Source organism: Salminus brasiliensis, chromosome 1 (genome assembly GCF_030463535.1).
Source record: "Salminus brasiliensis chromosome 1, fSalBra1.hap2, whole genome shotgun sequence".
Taxonomy (NCBI): Eukaryota; Metazoa; Chordata; class Actinopteri; order Characiformes; family Bryconidae; genus Salminus; species Salminus brasiliensis.
The window spans coordinates 12,520,010-12,539,851 of record NC_132878.1 but is presented as its reverse complement, the minus strand read 5'-3'; the positions used below and the strand labels follow the sequence as shown (position 1 = coordinate 12,539,851).

Sequence of the window (19,842 nt, the reverse complement as noted above, 5' to 3'; positions counted from 1 at the left end):
CAGACCATGTGATTTTCAGATTTTTTTTCTCATTTTGTCTCTCATAGTTGAAGTCTACCTATGATGTCAATTACAGGCCACTCTCATCTTTTTAAGTAGGGAAACTTGCACAATTGGTGACTGACTAAATACTTTTTTTTCCCCACTGTATATCATTACTGTCACACAAAAACCTTGTGTCTCCAAAAAAGTATTCTGCATCATTTTGGTGCATTTCATTTTTAAACACTATAAAAAAGATGTTTTTGAGTGACACCAACGATGGAAGATTAGTTTGCTAATAATGCTTTAAAAATCTCTTACAAGGTTGGATGGACACTTTCATTTATATTCATTTTTTGTCATACACAGATTAGCCATAACATTAACATCACCTGCTTAATACTGAGTAGGTCTCTTTGTGCTGCCACAACATATCTGACCACGGACTCCACGAGACCAAAACATTAGCATTAGTCCTTTAAGACCTGTAGGTTGTGAGGTGGAGCCTTCATGGATAACATCAATATGCATCATTGTGCCCATAACCCTGTTGCCAATTCACTGGTTGTACTTTCATGCATATTTTTGCATTTATTTATTGTTATTATTGTAAATATTGTATTGTATTATTGGCTGCTACATTTCCTTCTGAATAAATAAAGTATCTGTCTGTCCTTCTGTCATTTTTCTTTGAGCCCTTTTGGTAGATAGTGACCACTGCATCTCTGAACCACCAGAATGTATTGGGGATGTAATCTAGCCATCATTCTAGCCCTTGTCAAAGTGGCTCATCCTTATGCTAGCCCATTCTTCCTCCTTTTTGACACATCACCTTCAAGAACTGTTGACAGATGCCACTGTAGATGAAGTGGTGCTAATGTAATCTCATATTGCTGTATAGACATTTTAAAATACAGCATCTTTGCTGTCACACAAAAGCCTTTTGTCTCTAAAACAGCAACTTAACAAAATATATTTTTTTAAAGGAAGTCCATGTAACAGAGTGTATTCCAACTTAATTTGGAACATTTCTGTTGGTCCAAAATTCTGTTAGTCCATTCTTTCAACATTTGTGGTCCATGCCAGACTCACATTATGTCAAAAAGTGGTAATAATAAATGTTTTTGCAGCACAGCGACAACACATTTCTTAGTTTAGTTGTTTAAAGGCTAGTTGTTTTTTGTGTCCGTCTGTCCAGGGACTGCAGATGGATATTAGTCGCTAACTCTTTAACTGAGATAAATAATTCTGTATAAGCTTCCTGACAAACTAGACAAACCCTAATAACCTGAACACTAAAAGAGCAAACCTCCCCCCCTGGTGCTTTATTTGTGAATGAACGCTCAGGCGAGGCTGCACTCTGAGCGTGCAGTTGAACCCCAAGCAGCTGGTACTCTTTCATCATAGCCCTGCGCTGACCTGAGAACAGTGCTTCTCCCTCATCTTGACCTCCTCGTCCACTAGCCTCTGTCGGTGCGTGGTCTCGTCCTGCAGCCTCCTCTCCACCTCCTCCCGCCTCCTCCTCTCCTCCTCCAGCAGCTGCCTCCGAGCCTGCACCTCCCTCTCCTGAGAGAGAGAGAGAGTGAGAGCGAGAGAGAAGGGCATTGAACTAATAGTGAGGAGATGAAACGGAGGAGAAAAAATACATTTGCCAAAGCACACAAGTGAGAAGTGACTGGGGATGTATGAAAAAATAATTCCGCAGGAGAATGTCAATATATGTATTACTGTAGGAGAACTTGTTAAGAGTCTGTCTTTCATGTCAGTCACCCTTTCTAGGTAAGAAACAATCTTCAATGCGGCGGAGGCAGAGGGATTTGAGGCTCTGCTTTAAGATTCATGAGAGAGATTATATTTCACAGACAATTAAAGTTTAATGGGACTCACACGACTCTCAACCAGTCGGGCCTTTTCCTGCTGAGCCTCCTTCAGCATCTTCTCCATCTCCTCCAGCCTCAGCCCGGCCAGGCCGCTGCCACTGAGACACAAACACATCCAGCCGATGCACTGTTAGTACAGGAGGTCAAAGCTGGATCTAAGCGAACATTTCTTTCATTCCAAACCGAGCGTCTGCTAGACAGATGATGTCGGACTCCTGGAAGAGCTTGTTTCAAACTGGATGTTTGGCCTCAGTACAACTCATTCTGCCAGGAGCGGTCAATGCAGCATGTTTGACCTAAGAGCTAGTGTTTGTTTAAGTCTGTTTTACTGTCTCAAACAGAAAGAGGCAAGCTGACCGTAGGTCGGGACCCAGGGGCTGTAGTTCCAACGTATTAAAACATCAAAGGGGGATGAAAACATTGGCAAGTAAAGGAGCCAAAAACCTTTTTCTGAGCTCCGAATCTAACTACTAGAATTGGGCAAAAAGGAGGCTGGCATCAAGAGAACATCCTCTCACGGCTGACAAAATACTCGAATCCTCCCCTACTACGGGGAATACATAATATGACAGTCTACCCTTGTTCTGCCTCGGGACAAGACACAACTCTGAACAGGTAAGGAATCTCTTGTCTCTTGCATGGTTGAGGGTTGTCATGGCAACAGGCTGGGCAACTTTTCAAAAGGAGAGGACCACAAAAAAAATAATACAAAAAAAATACACACACACACACACACACACACATTTAAGGGGAAATTGGGCAGGATGACCCGTTGTCAGGGGAACAGAGGCAGACCAAGGTTCCCATGGAAACTGTCTCTCACCTTTCGGGTGAACAGGCGGAGTTGTTGCCAGTGGATACACTGGTCTCCACGCTGTCTGAGCTTTCTAGACTCAGAGTGTCATACGCGGGGCCGCCTGCCGATGGCGTCTGGTGGTGCAGGATGGAGTGGTGCACGATGGGAGCTCCCGGGGAAGGGTAAGGGCCGTTGAGCTGGGAGTGAGAGCCCTGCGGCGCCCCCCAGTGGAACTGGGGCTCCATTTCAAGCCTCTGTTTCAGATCCAAGGGGCGGATTCTGGAGTCGTCAGATGTTTGGAGCCCTGGGGAGACACGCGCAGAGAGCAGGTGAAGCTTGACAGGAGAACGAATGCAAAGTACCTGGGTGTACCTTGTGTACTTGAAGCTCTCTTTCAATTTCATTGTACAAAACAGCTTCTACAGCCTTCAGCCTTTACGCACACAGGCAGTAATTAACCGGCATAATGAGATACAGAAATGTCGCAGTCATGAGAAATGTTTTTGTTTTCTTGCATTGTTAGAAAACGTCAGCTGCCTTTTACTTTGTGTGAACCATTATACGACACATGAACAGGCAGAAATGGTCCAAACAGTACCCAAAAGCCAATGTTAAAGGGGCTGTCAATTTAATTATGATGTAAATGATTGATTAATGAATGATGAAACAAAAAAAGCCCCTAAACAATATCTAAACTGTAGTAAACAGCTAGTCCCATTACACTCCGATGTTCTGTAAGAAATCAGACTTTGAACCCACTTGGATGCAGCTATTATGAAAAACTCACATTAATTTTTATATCAGATTCGAACCGGCATCCTACATCCGTCTTGTTAGCATTATACTGCCCCCTATCTGAGTAGGTCCACCCACTACCTTTGTGAACTGTCAGGTTGTGAGGTCTGTTTTTTTTTGGGCAACTTTGAAAAAGGAGACTGGAGACAATTAATATTGATCCTGATTTGAGTAGCTGGAAACCTAAGGACAAAAAAGGCAGGTGCAGCAGGGTACACCTGGAAGAAAGAGAGACGGGGTGTGTGTGTGTGTCTTTGTGTGTATAGTGTGGCACAGTGAGTGAATGAGAGAGAGAGAGTGAGTGAGAGAGCATGTGTGCAAGCTTGGGGGAGAGATAAAAAAGGAGAGGGAGTGTGTGAGGGGGGGGATTAGAGTGAGCAAGCAAGTGAGCGAGCAAGAGAGAGAGAGAGAGATAGCGAGAGACAGAGAGAAAGAGATGTGAACTCAAGGTGGAGTAAACATCAGTTAGCTGGGGCAAAAAGGAGCAAATGTAAGTTGAGAGGACTAATGATTTATGTTTATGTGGTTTTCTTGTGCATTACAACAATTAGCCTCATTCTCCAATATCTTTCTAAGAATTTCCTGAAGTTCCGTCAAATTAATGAGAAAAGTCTACGCCAGTCTCACTATGTGTTTTCAAACCACAGAACTGCTCTTATAGCTCATAGCTCTGCTCTTATGATGATGGATCCCATTGTCCTAGTAAACTAAACAAATCCCAAGTAAGAAAACACTTGTGAATGTCAGAACTGCATAACGGTTGGTGGATGAGGCCCATTGTTCTTTCTATGGCAGTCATAGTAGAACAAAATTAACAGAATTAACAGCTTAACAGCATCATTTGATAAACCCTCTAAGAATGCAATTTTTCCTGTGCTGTTTCCATAATATTTGCAAAAATGAGGACATGTGACTGTGACTGGCGAGCTGTTTTACCTTTGCCTTCCAGGCCGAGTCTCTTGGTATCTGTGTCAAGATGCGAGGTCGACAGGTCTGGCAGACTCTGAAGATTTAGGAACAGGGCAGTAATGAACGATAATTCTACACATATAATTTGAAGTGAAACATCTACAATGACAAGGCTGACCATTATAGGATGTTGGCTGCCACAGATTGAGCCAACAGCTGTCATAACATGGCACTGCAAAAATTTATAGTAGACAACTATGACAGGTTGGACGCTGCAAAACACAGCATCTGTAACGATCATGACAAAATCATTGACCAAAAATGGAGGTAATATCATTAGAGGAAACAGTGCAGTCTGTGCGTAATTGGACAGTGACACAATATTTGTTGCTTTGGCTTCATATTCCAGCACACTGGTTTTCAAATGCAACAGTAACTAGGAGGTGAATGTAAGAACCGTCAGCTTGAAATCACGGGTATTTACATGTAAACATGGTGAACCCTACAGGAATCCCAAAATATTTCCATATACATCCCATCAGGGATCCATAAGTAACTGAACAATCTAACATAAATACAGCTGTCATGTTTGGTCCTTGGTTGCAAATGCAATGCAGTCAATAACTGCCTGAATTCTGCAATCCTCAGACATCACCAGACGCTGAGGATCTTCCCTGGTGATTTTCTACCAGGTCTGTAAATGCAGCCATTTTCACTTCCTGCTTGTTTCGAGAGCTTTTTGTCTTCGGCCTTGTCTTCAGCCAGTGAAATGCGTACCCAGTGGGGCTCAGCTTAAGTGATTGACTTGGCCAGTCAAGAACATCACTTTTTAGGTCCTGAAAATATCCACAGTATGTTTTGGCAAGTTTTTAGTTAGTGTCCTGGTGCAATGTTAAGAGCCCTCAGCTGAGTTTTGAAGTACTTGTTTGGATTTAGTTGGTGTGGTGAGGTGGATAACAACACTGTCTTTCCCATGGCAGACTAGGGATTGATTCCCCAGCCTGGCAAGCACACCACACATTACACTACACCAATAGGAGTTGTTAGCTGACTCCTAACGCTACACTGGCCTACCTGCAGGACATTTACACTTATGGCCTTTAGTTGACGTTCATCCAGAGCGACTTAAGAGGTTACTCGTATTACAGAGGTGGGCCAATGTAGGGTTAAGAGTCTCTTATATGTGTAGCACAGCATAGTCACTCATTCGAACCCCCAACCACCAACAAACATGATTCAAGTGTAGGTTGCTCTGGATGGATAAAAGCGTCAGCAAAATGTCATGTAAGTGTAAATAATTTGACCAGATAAAACTCTGTACTGATGTACACTTTACTATTCCTATCACTTTAACCTGATCTCAGTCTGATTTTGTGGCGTGGGTACTTAGTTTATTGACAATAAAAGAGTATAGATATTTTGAATCAACCTTTATTTGGGAGTGCACAGTATATGGGCAAGTCAATTATTATTATTATTATTATTATTATTATTATTATTATCAATTTAATACTGGGATTACAGCCAAAACCTATTGCTGCAAGATTGATGAAATGGTAGTTGTTTCAAACTGAGATCACTTGCAATTTTTCTGTATTCACTAAAGTCTCTCTTAGGAACATGTGTAAGTATCATGTGTAATAGTAGCTCAAACACTAAATAAACACCTACAATCGATATATACTATATGTCCAAATGTTTGTGGACACCCCTTCAAATGAATGCATTCAACTAATTTAATGTGGCACCCATTGATGACACTCACACAGCTTGTTTAGTCCTTGTAGAGAAGTCCATAGAATAGGACTTTCTGGAGCAGATAAACATGAACCTACTGGCACCATGACCAGAGTCTCTACTGTAGGGAAGGCTTTCTTCTAGATTTTGGAGCACTGCTGTGGGGATTTGATTGCATTCAGCGACAAAAGCGTGAATGAGGTTAGGCTGATGTATGATCACCAACCCACCTCATCCCAAGCACATCTCAAAAGTATTGAATGGAGCACCAACCATCATTCCAGAGAACACAGTTCCACTGCTCCACAGCTCAATACTGGGGGGGGGGGGGGGGTCTTTATACCCCTCTAGCCCACACCAGGCATTAAGCATGGTGCCAAAAGGTTCATGTTTATCTGAGGTTAATAGAGTCCTATTCTATTGTTATTCTATTGCTGATTATTGACTCAATTAGACAATGGTCCAATTACACATGATTCCCAAGGGTAGTGATGCTTATGCAAGTCAACAGAAGTAAAAAAAAAAACAAGTAAAGCGAAGTGCTACAGGTTATGTGTGTCACCTTAGTCGGGGTGTTTCTGCCTGGTGTAGAAGGGTTGGAACCATTAGTCTGACCAGTCCCTCCGTCTTGCTTACACCTGTACATCTGAGAACACAGTGATGAGAAATTTAGTCAGACATAAGTACTACAACATACAGACCTGCAACAACACGGAGCACAACAGCACAGACAACAAAATGACACCCTCAAAAGCTCAGTCACTTGCTAGTATTTAACTACAGATGACACATACGGAATAATACACAAACCTAGTCTTCAAGTTTTTAGTTCCTTTTAGAGCCTGTTTACACCTGCCACTAACATGCGGTTCGCAAGGTGATCTTATCAAATCTGGATTTCACTTGTCTGCATGAAAAGCCAGATGTAAACATATCCAGAGCACATTGTGATCGCATAATGATCAGATCATTAAAACCACATTTGGAGATAGACCTCCGCATTTAACTCAAGTGTAAACGGATTGCGCTTTCTGAGTCAGAACACAGTTAATACAAGTAGTCATTCTGTTATAAGTCCTGTTCTTTCGCTCTCTTTCACTTTGTGTGTGTGTGTTTATGAGTGCGCTCATATTAGTAGATGATCAACCACAGCTGGCAGTATTACACAGAACGTTCCCTTGTGGTTTCATTTCATGTGGTTTGCATTTCCGATGGAGCTGTTACGAGAATGTGTGAACCATGTATTGTTTCACAGTGTTCTGAAACTACTGCCATTCGTCATAATTTCCCAACGCCAGACCACCTTGATGAGAAACTGGCGGTCATAGAAAATAAGCTAGAAACTATGTATTAGGGCTGGGAAGTATGGCCAAAAATGTTTATCACAGTATTTTTTAAAATTATGACACTATGTTTCCCTGTATTTTTTTTGTTTTCATGACTGGAACGTATATAGGATTTCAAAGAATATTAAATATAAAAATAATATTAAATACAATAATATTATACATTTATTACACATCAAAAATATATATTCTTATATTATTAAAATATTATCTTAAATATAAAATATATATGTATATAATAAAGGCTTTGAGGATTAACAAGTTTGCTTGGCTCCACAAAATTACACATATATATTACACATTAATTAATCTGCATGAAACAGCTGCAGAATGTAAGCTGTGCAAACTGCATCATAGCAAAACCACGAACACGAAGGTTACTAGTTCAATTAAAGTACAGATAAATTCTTTTAATCTTTAAAGCACATCTTTTGAAGGTTTATAAACTGAATTTTAGAAAGAAACGGTGTGGCTGAACACGGCTCTCGTTACTGTCTCTCAGAGCCACTGGTTAACGACCTCTCCTCCAATCCCGTAGTCATGAGTTAACTGACAGTAACTTGCAGTGGCTTTATTTTAAATTAGACGGACATGAAAGCCGCCCTGAAGTCCTTGCACAGTAATTGTGTGTGCTCTCTGGTGCTAACCTACTGTCGCTAGCAACACGTCAGTACAAAGCATTCAGGCTGACTGTGATGCGTTCAGTTTATGCAGCGCTAAATGTCTTTCTGTTTAGTTATGTGCGTGTGTTGTGAACCGCGCAATTACATTATGTAAGAAACATAGACCGTAGGACAAATTTTAAGCGCTACACACCATGTACAGTCATACCGCCCAGCACTACTTTGTATGTGTTGATGTGCTTTTTATGAGTAACGGTAAAATCAGATCTCATTCAGTCACACGTTCACACTGGAGCTGCATTTTAGTGTAGGTATAAATGAAATCCAGTCAGAGTAGATTCAGATACTACCGAAATATGAAATGAACGTAATGTCAGGTGTAAACAGACTCTTAGTTTTATTCAACCCTTGTCTTAATGGTCATAAATGTACCACCACTGTGTTTAACAGCAGAACATTTTAAATTATTTTTTCAGCTTGAAATTGAATGACTTCCGAGAGTGACCCCAACATTCAAAATAGTGAAAAATGGCCTTTGGTCATACTTCCCTAAAAGCTGTACACCACCAGGGTACATAGATTGTCTTGGGATCATTAGTGACCCTTAGGGCAAGGGGAGTGTACAGAATGTTGTGACTGCTCAAAGGATTAAAAGTAGGCATTTTATACAAGCTTACTTATAACTGAAGCACATGTTAGTCTGTGCTTTTTGTTTCTTATATCCAGCCATAAGTGTTTTCCTCTCCTACCTGCTTGATAACAACCTTAATTATCCGAACACGTCATCTCTGTGTTTAACATAACACAAAATGACACTCTCCAAGCTGTTAGTGCACGATAACACTTGTGCAATGCCAGGAAGGGACAGAGCGTGTAAGGATGGACATGAAAATAAAGCAAGGCACAGGGAAGAAAAGCAGCAGCAGCAGAGTTTACCTGTGTGGGCCTGCGTGTGGAGAAAGACTTAGCTGGCAGAGGAGGAGGACAAGCATGGCTGGGCTCCCCAGCAGCCATGATGTCTTGGTACCAGCGCTCTAAATCCAGCCTGGTGGGCTGAGGCCTGCTCCGCTCGGCCTGGGCCTTACAAGCGTGGCACAGAAAGGAAGGGCAGCAGCAGAGAGGGGGAGGAAAGTAAAGTGATTGAATAGATGCAGCCATCATTTCAGAGGAGAAAACAGGTACAGATAAGAGAACGAAATCAATTCAGAACTGATCTGCCTCATTAGGGTTTGAGCTCTCTGATTCTGTTCAACAGATCATTAAATCTCTTTTACCTTAGCTTGCTTTGATCACTTTGGATTCAGGATTATTTTTGAAATCCACTAAATGGTACTTTTACACTCACCAAACACTTATTAGGAACACCTGCACACCTACTTACTCATTTATGCAATTATCTATTATCAGCCAATTGTGTGGCAGCAGTGCAATGTCTGAAATTATGTAGATGTGGGCCTTTAGCATCAGGTAATGTCCACATCAGCCATCATATAGGAGGAAAAAATGTGATCCCTGTGTTTTGAACATGACATGGCCAGACTGGTCCGAGCTTATATAAGGGCTATGGTAACTCTCATGATTACCACTCTTATAAGCAGAACAGCATCTGACTTCTGTCAGCCAAGTACAGAAAGCTGAGGCCGCAGAGGGCACAGGCTCACCAAAACTGGACAGATGAAGACTGAAAAAGTCGCCTGGTCTGATGAATCTTGATTTTTACTAAAGCACATAGATGGTAGGGTCAGAATTTAATGCCAACAGCACAAATCCATGGACCCAACTTGCCTGGTACAGTCCAGTCTGGTGGAGGTGGTGTAATGTGTGGGGAATGTTTTCTTTAATACCAATCAATCCTTGTTTGAATGCCACAGCCTATTTGAGTATTACTGCTGATAATGCACCATGCCACAAAGAAAAGCTTGTCTCAAACTGGTTTCATGAACATGACAACGAGTTCAGCGTTCTTCAGTGGTCCTCCCAGTCATCAGATCTGAATCCAGTAGAACACTTTCAGGATGTGATAAAACAGGAGACTTAAAATCTGCAGAAATTGCATGATGTAATCATGTCAACATGAACCGGAATCTCAAAGGAATGTTTCCAACATCCTGCGGAATCCGAAGTCCATGAAGAATTGAGGGTGTTTTGAGAGCAAAGGGAGGCTTCACCCATCATTAGTATAGCCTTCCTAATAAAGTGCTTGGTGAGTGTATATGTTTGAAAATAACCAGACTGTATTCTGTTGACATAAAAAATAGGGAATACTATAATATTACTACAAATGAATCTGATCTCAAAACTGCTGCAATAGAATCACTACTTTCACTTTCACAGCCATGCATCACTAATGCATCAGTGCATTTTCACTCCCCATGACCCCCCAACATAATCACACTCAGTACATTTCTCCCATATGTATATGTGTATTTTCTATCTTTATTTTTAATAGTAGAACCATTTATAATAGCAATATAATGGTACATCAGAATTTTAGATGGCTAGTGACAGAGGAATTGCTCATGAAAACCTCACGAAAAAGCCATATGAAAAACAACATGAAAGAAACACACACCTCAGAAAAGGGAGACTGGACAGGGTCACACTCTGAAGTGTGACTAGAGATGGCGGGGTCAACTACAAAAGCTTGGAATGATTGGACAGGAGCAGCTTGGGAAGGACCAGCCTTGTGCATCCCAAAGATCTGGTTTAATTGACTAACTGTCACGTAGTCCTTTGCACAAAGCATCATACACACACACAGACACACACACACACACATACATGTGCACATAGGGAAAAATGTGGTGAAGAAGTTTTTAGTTGTAAAAGCAGGCTAAACAGAAGGAAACTATTTAAAGAAATACACACAGGGATGGACAAAAGTCTAATGACAGAAGAGACAATAGCAAATATAATGATAGATAAATGGGCAGAGAGAGAGAGAGAGAGAGAGAAAGAAACAACTGAGAAATTAATGACAGTCTGAGACTTAATACATGATAAAGGAACAATAGTAAACTAAGGAGGATGTGACAATAAGAGGTGTAACAAAGAAAACTAAAGAAATTAAAAGTTTGGACACAGCTACACTCTGAACAAAACGGTTGTATTTAGAACAATACTGACTGACTAGTGACAACAGTCTGGCTCCTTCTGGTTCCATATTTTAAGAATAATATACAAGAAAGGTTCATTCTATAGGAAGAACCATTTAGCCAAGCAAAGAACTATTTAGTCATAATGGTTCTTCAGGCATGGTTCTATATTAAACAAACCCTTATTCCTTATTTGAACTATTCTGGAACTGTAGTGAAGGCTTCACTAGTGTTTAACAAATCAAATCAAACTTTAAGCAGCTTCCTGAGGACCCTTTGAGGATGCCCGTCAGGCTTGAAGAACTTATGGAGATATAGAGATTTAACTGGCTGCGGAACAATCCTGCCTATATTCACCAATCAGCCATAGCATTAGCACCACCTGCTTCCCCTTTAAGGAAGTCTCCCCTTTCTGCCGGCACAACTGATCTGACCATTTGAGGCACCACATAACTCCACAAGACCAAGACACCAAGTTAGCATCAGATCCTTTACGTCCTGTGAGGTAGGGCCTCCATGGATCACATCAATAAGCCTTAGGTGCCCATGACCCATGGTGGCTGCTGGTTCACTGTATGTCCTTTTTGGAGCCCTTTTTGAATAAGACCTGCTTGGTGTTTTGGAGATGGTCATCACAATTTGAGATGCAGAATCTTATGCGTTGCCCATTTTTTCAACTTTTAACACATTGCCTTAATAACTGTAGGTAAAGACAATGTAAGCTTTTCACTTTATCTGTCGGTGGTATGTTATGGCTGATCAGTGTTCATACAAATGCAGCACTGTACAAAACATTTTAGCCAACTAAGCATGGTGTTTACAACCATTTGTCTTTGTAATAAGTGCATTACAAATAACATTTACCAAGCAGCCTTATATAAGAAGTGGTATTCTTTATGCCTGAGCTTTCCTGGGCTTTCCTGGGCTCCCACAATAGTTTTGGAGTGTAAAACACTTTTACAGCAATGTCACAAATATGATTTGGTTTACGAAGTGTAATGCAGTTCTCACAAGAAGTCTCGTGCAGCTCCACCAAAGTTACATACACTCTGGGAAATTAAGTGGCAACAACACAGATGCCATTCTCCTTTTATGTTAAAGTAAAATCGCTATCAGTCAAAATGTGCTGACTATTATTAATGCAATCAGATGTGTCCAAACTTTTGACCAGTACTGTAGAAAAGATGAATGGGAAATTGCAAAGAAAAGAGAAAGCAAGCTGTATACTCATACCTCACGAGGGGTATCTGGCATGAAAGAAGGAGGAAGGCAGAGAGTGGTAGGGGCAGGGGAGATGGCTGGGGCTGGGGCTGGGGCTGGGGCTGGGGCTGGAATGGAACCACTGCCATACATCTTAAATACATCGGAAAGTTTGAGGTACTCCTGAACACAAGCACACAGTACGAAATCCATTCACTCTCTCAGGAAAAACCACACTAGTTCAACATCACAACTAATATAGACTACTAAACCTACTGTCAGAGAACAGCCAATACATCAGTGCATGCACACACACACACACACACACACACACATGCACAAGCATATTGTGTATTACAATAGAAAATATATCACAATACGATAAAATACCGTCATAATGCCCAGTCCTAATTACACACATTTAGTAATTCATCCCAAAACCAAAGCAATGTATACAGTACATCATCACAACCCAGCCCACAACACTACACATTTGCACGATACACCGTATAATCACATTCCACATTCCTAGAAGCCACTCCCACGTTTTTTATTAGGGATGTCATGAGGTTGATACTTCGGTACCAAGTCTATAGCAAATGTTTTAAAACGTGACGGTACTTGTTTTAAATCGTACCAAAAGGAACTGAAACTACAGTAGCTGTCATAGATCCGTGAGATTGTGATTTCTCTGGAACTGATGGGGTCAGCATAATACGCCCATGTGTGTAGGGGAGCTAAATAAAAAGCAAAGTAACCATAACAACAACATGTGAATAGCTATGTGAATACCAAATACCTCTGTGACTACCTACTAGTAGTTTCACCCACTTATAGCTCTGTTCAGTTCAGAGGTCAAAACAGCAGAGTTTTAGACAAGAAAGCTGTTACTGACAGACGATGATCACTAGATGGCACTTCACGTTTATCAGCCAATACTGGACTTGATCCTAGGAACCAGGTCAGTGCTCTTCCTGTTCTAATTAACCAATTAACTTGAGTGTTTTTAAGGTCCAGGCTGGGCACCACTCTGGACATTCTGTGCCAGAAACAGACTGAGTAAGTGTTGTTTGTTTTAAATATCTAATGACTACATGCCCGCCCACAGGCCCAAATAAGGACTTCCTCCTCGTTTGGTTCATTTTTGGGTCATTGTGTTGGTTCAGTGTCTTGTTTCATGTTCATGTGTTTTACCTGAGGCTGGGGGTACTTACGGAGCTTCGCCGCTTAGTTCGAGGCCGAGAATTGCATTGTTTGGAACCTTGAGGTTGCCCGAGCAGGCCACCCGGCCATTCAAGGATTCAGCGAGGCTCGCTTGCTCGCTACCAAGATATAACCACGACTCTCGTTCCAGCTAGGCGACCCACGCTCACGCAGCAGTGCCAGGTTTGGTCGGCCTAGCCGTTCTTGCCTAGTACCCCAGCTAAACCCACAGTCTCAGGTCTATTTGTTTTCGTCCTCTTGTCTGTCAAGTTTGTGTTGTGTTCGCCTTTGTGCCCTGTAGCTGCTGCTTGGTTTGCTTTATTTTGCCCCCGTGTATTTTCTTGAGTTGTGTTATTAAACTACTTGCATTGGACCCATCTCTGCGAGTGTTCGTCCCTCTGTGTCTGGCCTAACCTGCCATGACACATTGTTTTGTTTTGTGTCCTGGTATCAAAATGGTTGCAAGAATCATAGAATTTCAATGGTATTGGTACCGGCTATCAAATTACTAGTATTTGTGACATCCCTAGTCTATATAAAATCTGAGTAAGCAAGTAAGCAACAATCTCACACAGCTTGAAACATGCAGGATCAAGGCCAACGCCCACTGAATCTGACTAATTCACACTATTATCAGGCTCCACATTGAGCTACAAATAGGGGTCAGTTGCATTAAACAGTTAAAAGCAAGTTAATCAAATAAGCCAAGACAACAGTTTCATTAATACACTCATTAAAGTGATAGTTTTACCTTAAACGCAAACTTTTCCCCCTACTCAAGTCAGCCCACATGTTTGCTCACTTAGTTTTGCACTGGAACTAGAAGTCTGTTGTTCTTTCTAAGTAAAAGAAACTTATTGTCTCTATCATCACACACTTAAAGTAAACTGTGTTAAGTTGTTAAGTATTCCCAAAGTCTTACTCATGTGGTTTCTAACCATGATATACTGACAAAGATACTTTCTATTGCTAAAATCAGTGCTAGAACCCATTTCACTGCCGGATTTCTGTCTATACCTTTGACTACTTATTGAGACATTGAGATGACTGGTACGGTATAAGACTCAGTTACAGTTTGGCTACAATAGCCTTATATCTCCAGTAGAGGTCTGCATGGGCATAGAATTGAAGCCCAAGCCCGGCCCACACTTGTAAGTTTGAGACCTGATTGGATCAGGCTTGACTGGTGCTGGTCGACTTGAAATCTAAACCCACTTCTCTGAACGCAGCTATAGACTATGATGTCATGAGAGAGCGTGGGAGAAAGGAGAAAGAGCCAGACATAAAGAGAGAGAGCGAGTGTGAGGGAGGGATTGTGTGCACACGCTGACATAACAAAATTGGCAGTTAGGAGTTAAAAAAGATGTGCTAGCTGGCTTCATGTGGCTTAAAGGAAGCTCACACTAGCCTTCACCCTCCCAGCACTGATAGCATTGTGTAATAGAGGAGTCCCAACTAGTTGGGAATGACTAAAGTAAATGACTAAATTTACCCTAAAAAAGCCAAAACTGAGCCTGACTCGAGCCCCATGTAGCCCTGAAACCTGATGTTTTGTGGGCCTGGCCCTCTAGAGTTTTCACACTGGTCGTTTAAGTGTACCGAGCACATTTGGGTAAAGGGAAACTTGTGTAAACTATTACTTTAAGTATCCTGTACAATAACAGCAACAGACATATCTGCTTTATATATACACAATGTTAAGCTTGGATGGTCCATTGTAGATACCTCGTAGATGCTCACCTGACATTCAGCTGAATGTCTATTAAATGCAACTGAACTCTAAGATAAATGTAAATGATTGTCTACTGAATGTAACACTACACCCAACCCTGAGCTTAACCATAACCTTACCCATTTAGGGTTAGGATTTAGGGTTAGATTCAATAGACAATTTTACTATAGAAATACATATAATACCACATTCAATCATAATTAGAATGCATGAGGAACAGTGGTAAAGCACCATGCAGTTAGTTACTTCACAATCATCGCACTTGCTGTGACTTTATCACACTTCTCCCCCAACCACAGTCCTTGTATAATAAATGCAGAATAAAACATCCCAGGTCAGCTCTAAAGGCCAAACAACAGAGGCATGCCACTCGTTTACCTCCTGAGGCCTGACGGTGCTGGTCTGAGAGGTGGAGCTTTGGACGCTAGGAGCAGCAAGTGGGCAAAGCTGGGTGGGGACTTCGTTGTAAAGCTCAGACTCGCTGATATGTAGTACCTCCTGTTTTGAATATCAGTCACAAGGTCGGAATGAACGGCAGGGGTCGTTTTCACACAAGTCAAGGCGCGGTTAAATTTCTAGAAGCCGCCCCGCTTTATGATTCTGCTCCCCTACTCCTTTTACATATTTAATGGCCAAGCGGAGAGGCATTGCCATGGAGCTTATCGCCAACGGCAACAGTCGAGACTGAATTTTTACATCGCTGCCCGGAGACAGAGTGAAGCGGATCCCTATAGATATCAGTAGCACAGCGAAAAGTACACAAGATAAGGGTGAGTATTTCAACAGCCAGTACAAAGCACCCAGCTATCAAACAAACAGCAACTCATGAATATTGATGACGCTGGAGAAGAAAACAAGCTCAAGTCATGCAGCCGTTCTATATACTCTGCTCTACAGAGGAGGGCCTGTCAGATCAATGACAGTGAAGAGTGACAGGAGCTTAATATCATCAGACAGCGCTGCAGTCAAGATTCTTGGATCCGTAGCCTGTGACGGATAAAGAACTCGGCTGGTGCCAGCAGTGTGTTCTCACCTCCTTCATGGTGGTGGAGGACTTTGGGAAAGTCTTCCCTCCAGTCAAGCTCTGGTATCTCTTTTCCAGGCCAGCCAAGCGTTCCCTCTCCTACAGGGGTCATAAAAATGAGGTAATTAGAGTCTAGAGTTAGGTCTCTATTTAGGTCTATTTAGCAGCATAAAATGCAAATATGTCAATTCTGAAACATCTAACATGATTAGGGCCTGACCGATATGTCAATATTTGTAAATGATACAGTTTTAGGATTTTCATAAACCATTTACATAACTGAGTCTACGAGTCTGATTCAACTCCCATCCTTTCAAATGAACCGTGCTTTCTTGACTAATAGGATTATCAGCTGTGAATATCAGAAATGTTGATGTTTTATTAATGGGGATTACACTGACACCAAAAACTGACCATTCATTTTGGGAAATTTAAAACCAGCCCAGCTATAGTTGAGATAAACCTGGCGCTTAGATGACGTTTAAGCAGATGCAGAGCATGCAATGAATCAAATGAGATTCAGACACACAGATCTGATTTAAGGAATGGAGCACTGTATCTAGCTTGGAATAGTTTAATAATGAGAGTTCAGTACACAGACACGACAAAACAAAATCTGGCATAACCAAAAGCAGAGCTGTAAAACGCCAATTCCAAAACCCCAAAACTGTTTCTTCACTGTCTAAGGTTAAGGTAAGGTGCACGTATTTGTCACTGTACTACGTACAGTGAAATGTATTTGTCACTGTACTGAAATGTATTTGCACGTATTTGTCACTGTACTATGTACAGTGAAATGTGTCCTCCGCATTTGACACATCTGTGGTACACACACACACACACACACACACACTAGTGAACTAGGGGCAGTGAGCACACATACATTCAGAGCGGTGGGCAGCCAACTCCAGCGCCCGGGGAGCAGAGAGGGTGAAGGGCCTTGCTCAAGGGCCCAACAGCAGCAGCTTGCCGAGCCCGGGTATCGAACCCACCACCCTGTCATCAATAGCCCTCTAACCACTAAGCCAACACTGCCCCTTGACTGAATACACAGGTTACTACATGAACCAGGCCCCATGACCGCAACTTTTCCTGTACCAGTGTCCACAGAACTGAAAGCCAGGGAAGCAAGTGGGTATTCATGCTAGGCTAAAAGCTAATGCTAATGCTGTCTTTCATCATTTCTTCCCTCAAACCTTCACTCCCTTGAAAGCTGACAAACAAACTGGAGCTAAACTCACATCCGAAGGGACAGTTTTTTACACAGTAAAACTTAAGTAAGCTAAACCCAGGGAAGCAAGCAGGTGGAGGCTAAAACACGAACCCGGCTATAATCCTTTCTGCTAACTAATTGTATACTGAGAAAACCAAGAGGACAGTGACACTTTCTGCAAAGACAACAAAATATTCGATAAATGCATTCTGTGGCACCTTTAAATCAAATTTCTGGACATGACACAAAGTTGGACCAGTCAGACCAAATTTCATACATCATTCTTGTAAAGCCGATGTTATTTACATCAAATTCTGTGGCACATTATAAACATAAACATGGAGCTGAAGCTTTTTACAGACATTTAGGAAATACTTACTGTAGTTTTACTGTAATTACTCTAGTTTTACAGTGAACACTTCAGTAAAGATCTGAACTTTTAGGCCTCTCAATATTACTTAAAGTGCTAGGCATCTGTTATTGGCTATTGGCCAACAGTATCTGCTGTTCAGGTCAGTCAACACTAAGTTCTGTTTCAGATCTGTGCTGTTGTGAAATTTAGTGTGAGCTGGTTACACTGTGAAGTAAAGGCATGCATCAACAGCTAGCCTCATAAATGCCATATATCATCTAAGTTCTGCCTGCCCCTGCCCTGTCGTTACCATGGCAACCGGTGTGGATATGCGAGATTACGGTCTGATCCGATCTGAATTGCTGATCTGCAGTGTGAACAAAGTGGGACTGAATGACTAGTGGATCTAACCCACCTTATGCAGCATCTGCAGTGCCAGGGTCCGGTCCTTAGCCATCCTCTCACAGTCCTGAGCCGCTTGCACTCCCAGCTGATTGGCCTGAATCTCAAGTGCTGCCATTTTCTCCTGTGGGATTATGGGTAATGCAGGTTCAGGCATGGCTCTCACGGAGGCAATTAAACCACCACAAAATGCCATTATGACCTTTAATCTGTCCCATCTTCACCAGACCAGCCCCTGTGTTATCAGCTATCAGTTAGTGTTAACAGCTTGTAATGATGGGACAGGGCCTGCTGGGGGAGGGTCCCATTAAAAACTGTCCTGGGATCAGTGGCCATACCTTCCTCTTTGCCACGCTGCGCTGGTACTCGGCCTTCTCTTGCAGCAGCTGCCGGCTGAGCGTCTCCTTCTCCTCCTCCAGGCTGCTCTCACGCTCCAGCTGGCGGAACTCCAAGTCTTCAAAGCGCTTGGAGCCTGACTCCAGTGCCTCTGCTTTCTGCAGACGGACAGGGGAGACCGAGAGCAGACGCAGACAGCGGGACAGACAGACAGATGGACAAGACAAACAGGCAGATGGACAAAAAAGAAGCCTCAATGGCAAGCTCACGCTGGTCACTCTGTATTGTTAACACTGGGTCTCATTCACCAACCGTTCTCAGGATGAAATTTCTTCTAAAACCCACTCATGCCGTTTTCATGGATTCTGACATTGACAGATGTTTTCTTATTTGGGATTTCAGGTTCAATTGACGAGGACAATGGGATGCAAGAATTCTGTGATTAAAAAACACATCAGGAATCTGACGTAGACTTTTTTATTAAGACTTATTATTAAGATTTATTATTTTCTCAAGAACAAATTTAGGAAAGTTAGGGAGACAGTGGTGAATGAGGCTCATTGCTTCTTAGTGTTTCTATTAGGGCTGTAAATCTCTGACTTTTCATTCTTTAGAAAACTACTCAACAGCTTTCACATTTGGCCCAATTATCTCGGCACAAAAACTAGCTTTTTTATAAACAACACTGAATACACAAACCCTAGTGTCTTGCTGTAATTGCTTATCATATATCCAAAATTCTATCTAACACCCAATGCTGAGAGTCAGAACCCCCTTGCAATATCAGTTGAGTGATTAGTGAGGTGGTTTAGTTAAACATACAAAGCAAGCAAGCAGCTGAATTTGCTGGCATATCCAGATTAGGTGCACAAGAGGAGAGGACCTTCATGCAAGAACTGAGAAAAACGACTAGGTGCTCAACTAAGTGAACAGAGTGAAGAAACCCTCCACAGGAAAGAATACAACCAGTGAAAGTGAAGAGAAGAGAAAACAGCCAACATGTCCATATGTACCATAATCATACAGCTTTCCTGTGCAAGATGTGATGGGGCGGATGGTGTTGTGAGACAGGCAAAGCACATCTTCTGTGTTTTTTTTCACTCTGTACTTTAATAATAAAGGTGCTTCAAAGGGTTCTTTGAGCAATTCTATAGAAGATGTTATGATGTCAACATCACACCACTCACCTCAGAGACTGTTCTCCCGTTCAAACTAAT

At 42.0% G+C, this 19,842-nt stretch overlaps 1 protein-coding gene across 6 annotated transcripts in view; it reads right to left on the bottom strand.

Moving 5' to 3' along the window:
* The window catches only part of phldb1a (pleckstrin homology-like domain, family B, member 1a), an 88,238-nt gene that overhangs the window by 8,080 nt on the left and 60,316 nt on the right, over positions 1-19,842 (bottom strand). For 4 of the 6 annotated variants that reach the window (XM_072669413.1, XM_072669330.1, XM_072669487.1 and 1 more), the window contains 9 exons: positions 18,628-18,783; positions 18,303-18,413; positions 16,332-16,421; positions 9,005-9,148; positions 6,662-6,745; positions 4,390-4,456; positions 2,686-2,962; positions 1,870-1,960; positions 1,402-1,548 (listed from right to left, as the gene is read on the bottom strand). In XM_072669413.1, the coding sequence (XP_072525514.1) occupies positions 1,402-1,548; positions 1,870-1,960; positions 2,686-2,962; positions 4,390-4,456; positions 6,662-6,745; positions 9,005-9,148; positions 16,332-16,421; positions 18,303-18,413; positions 18,628-18,783 (1,167 nt within the window). The remainder of the gene's footprint in view (positions 1-1,401; positions 1,549-1,869; positions 1,961-2,685; positions 2,963-4,389; positions 4,457-6,661; positions 6,746-9,004; positions 9,149-16,331; positions 16,422-18,302; positions 18,414-18,627; positions 18,784-19,842) is intronic. The other 2 variants (XM_072669522.1, XM_072669597.1) reach the window with 2 other exon arrangements.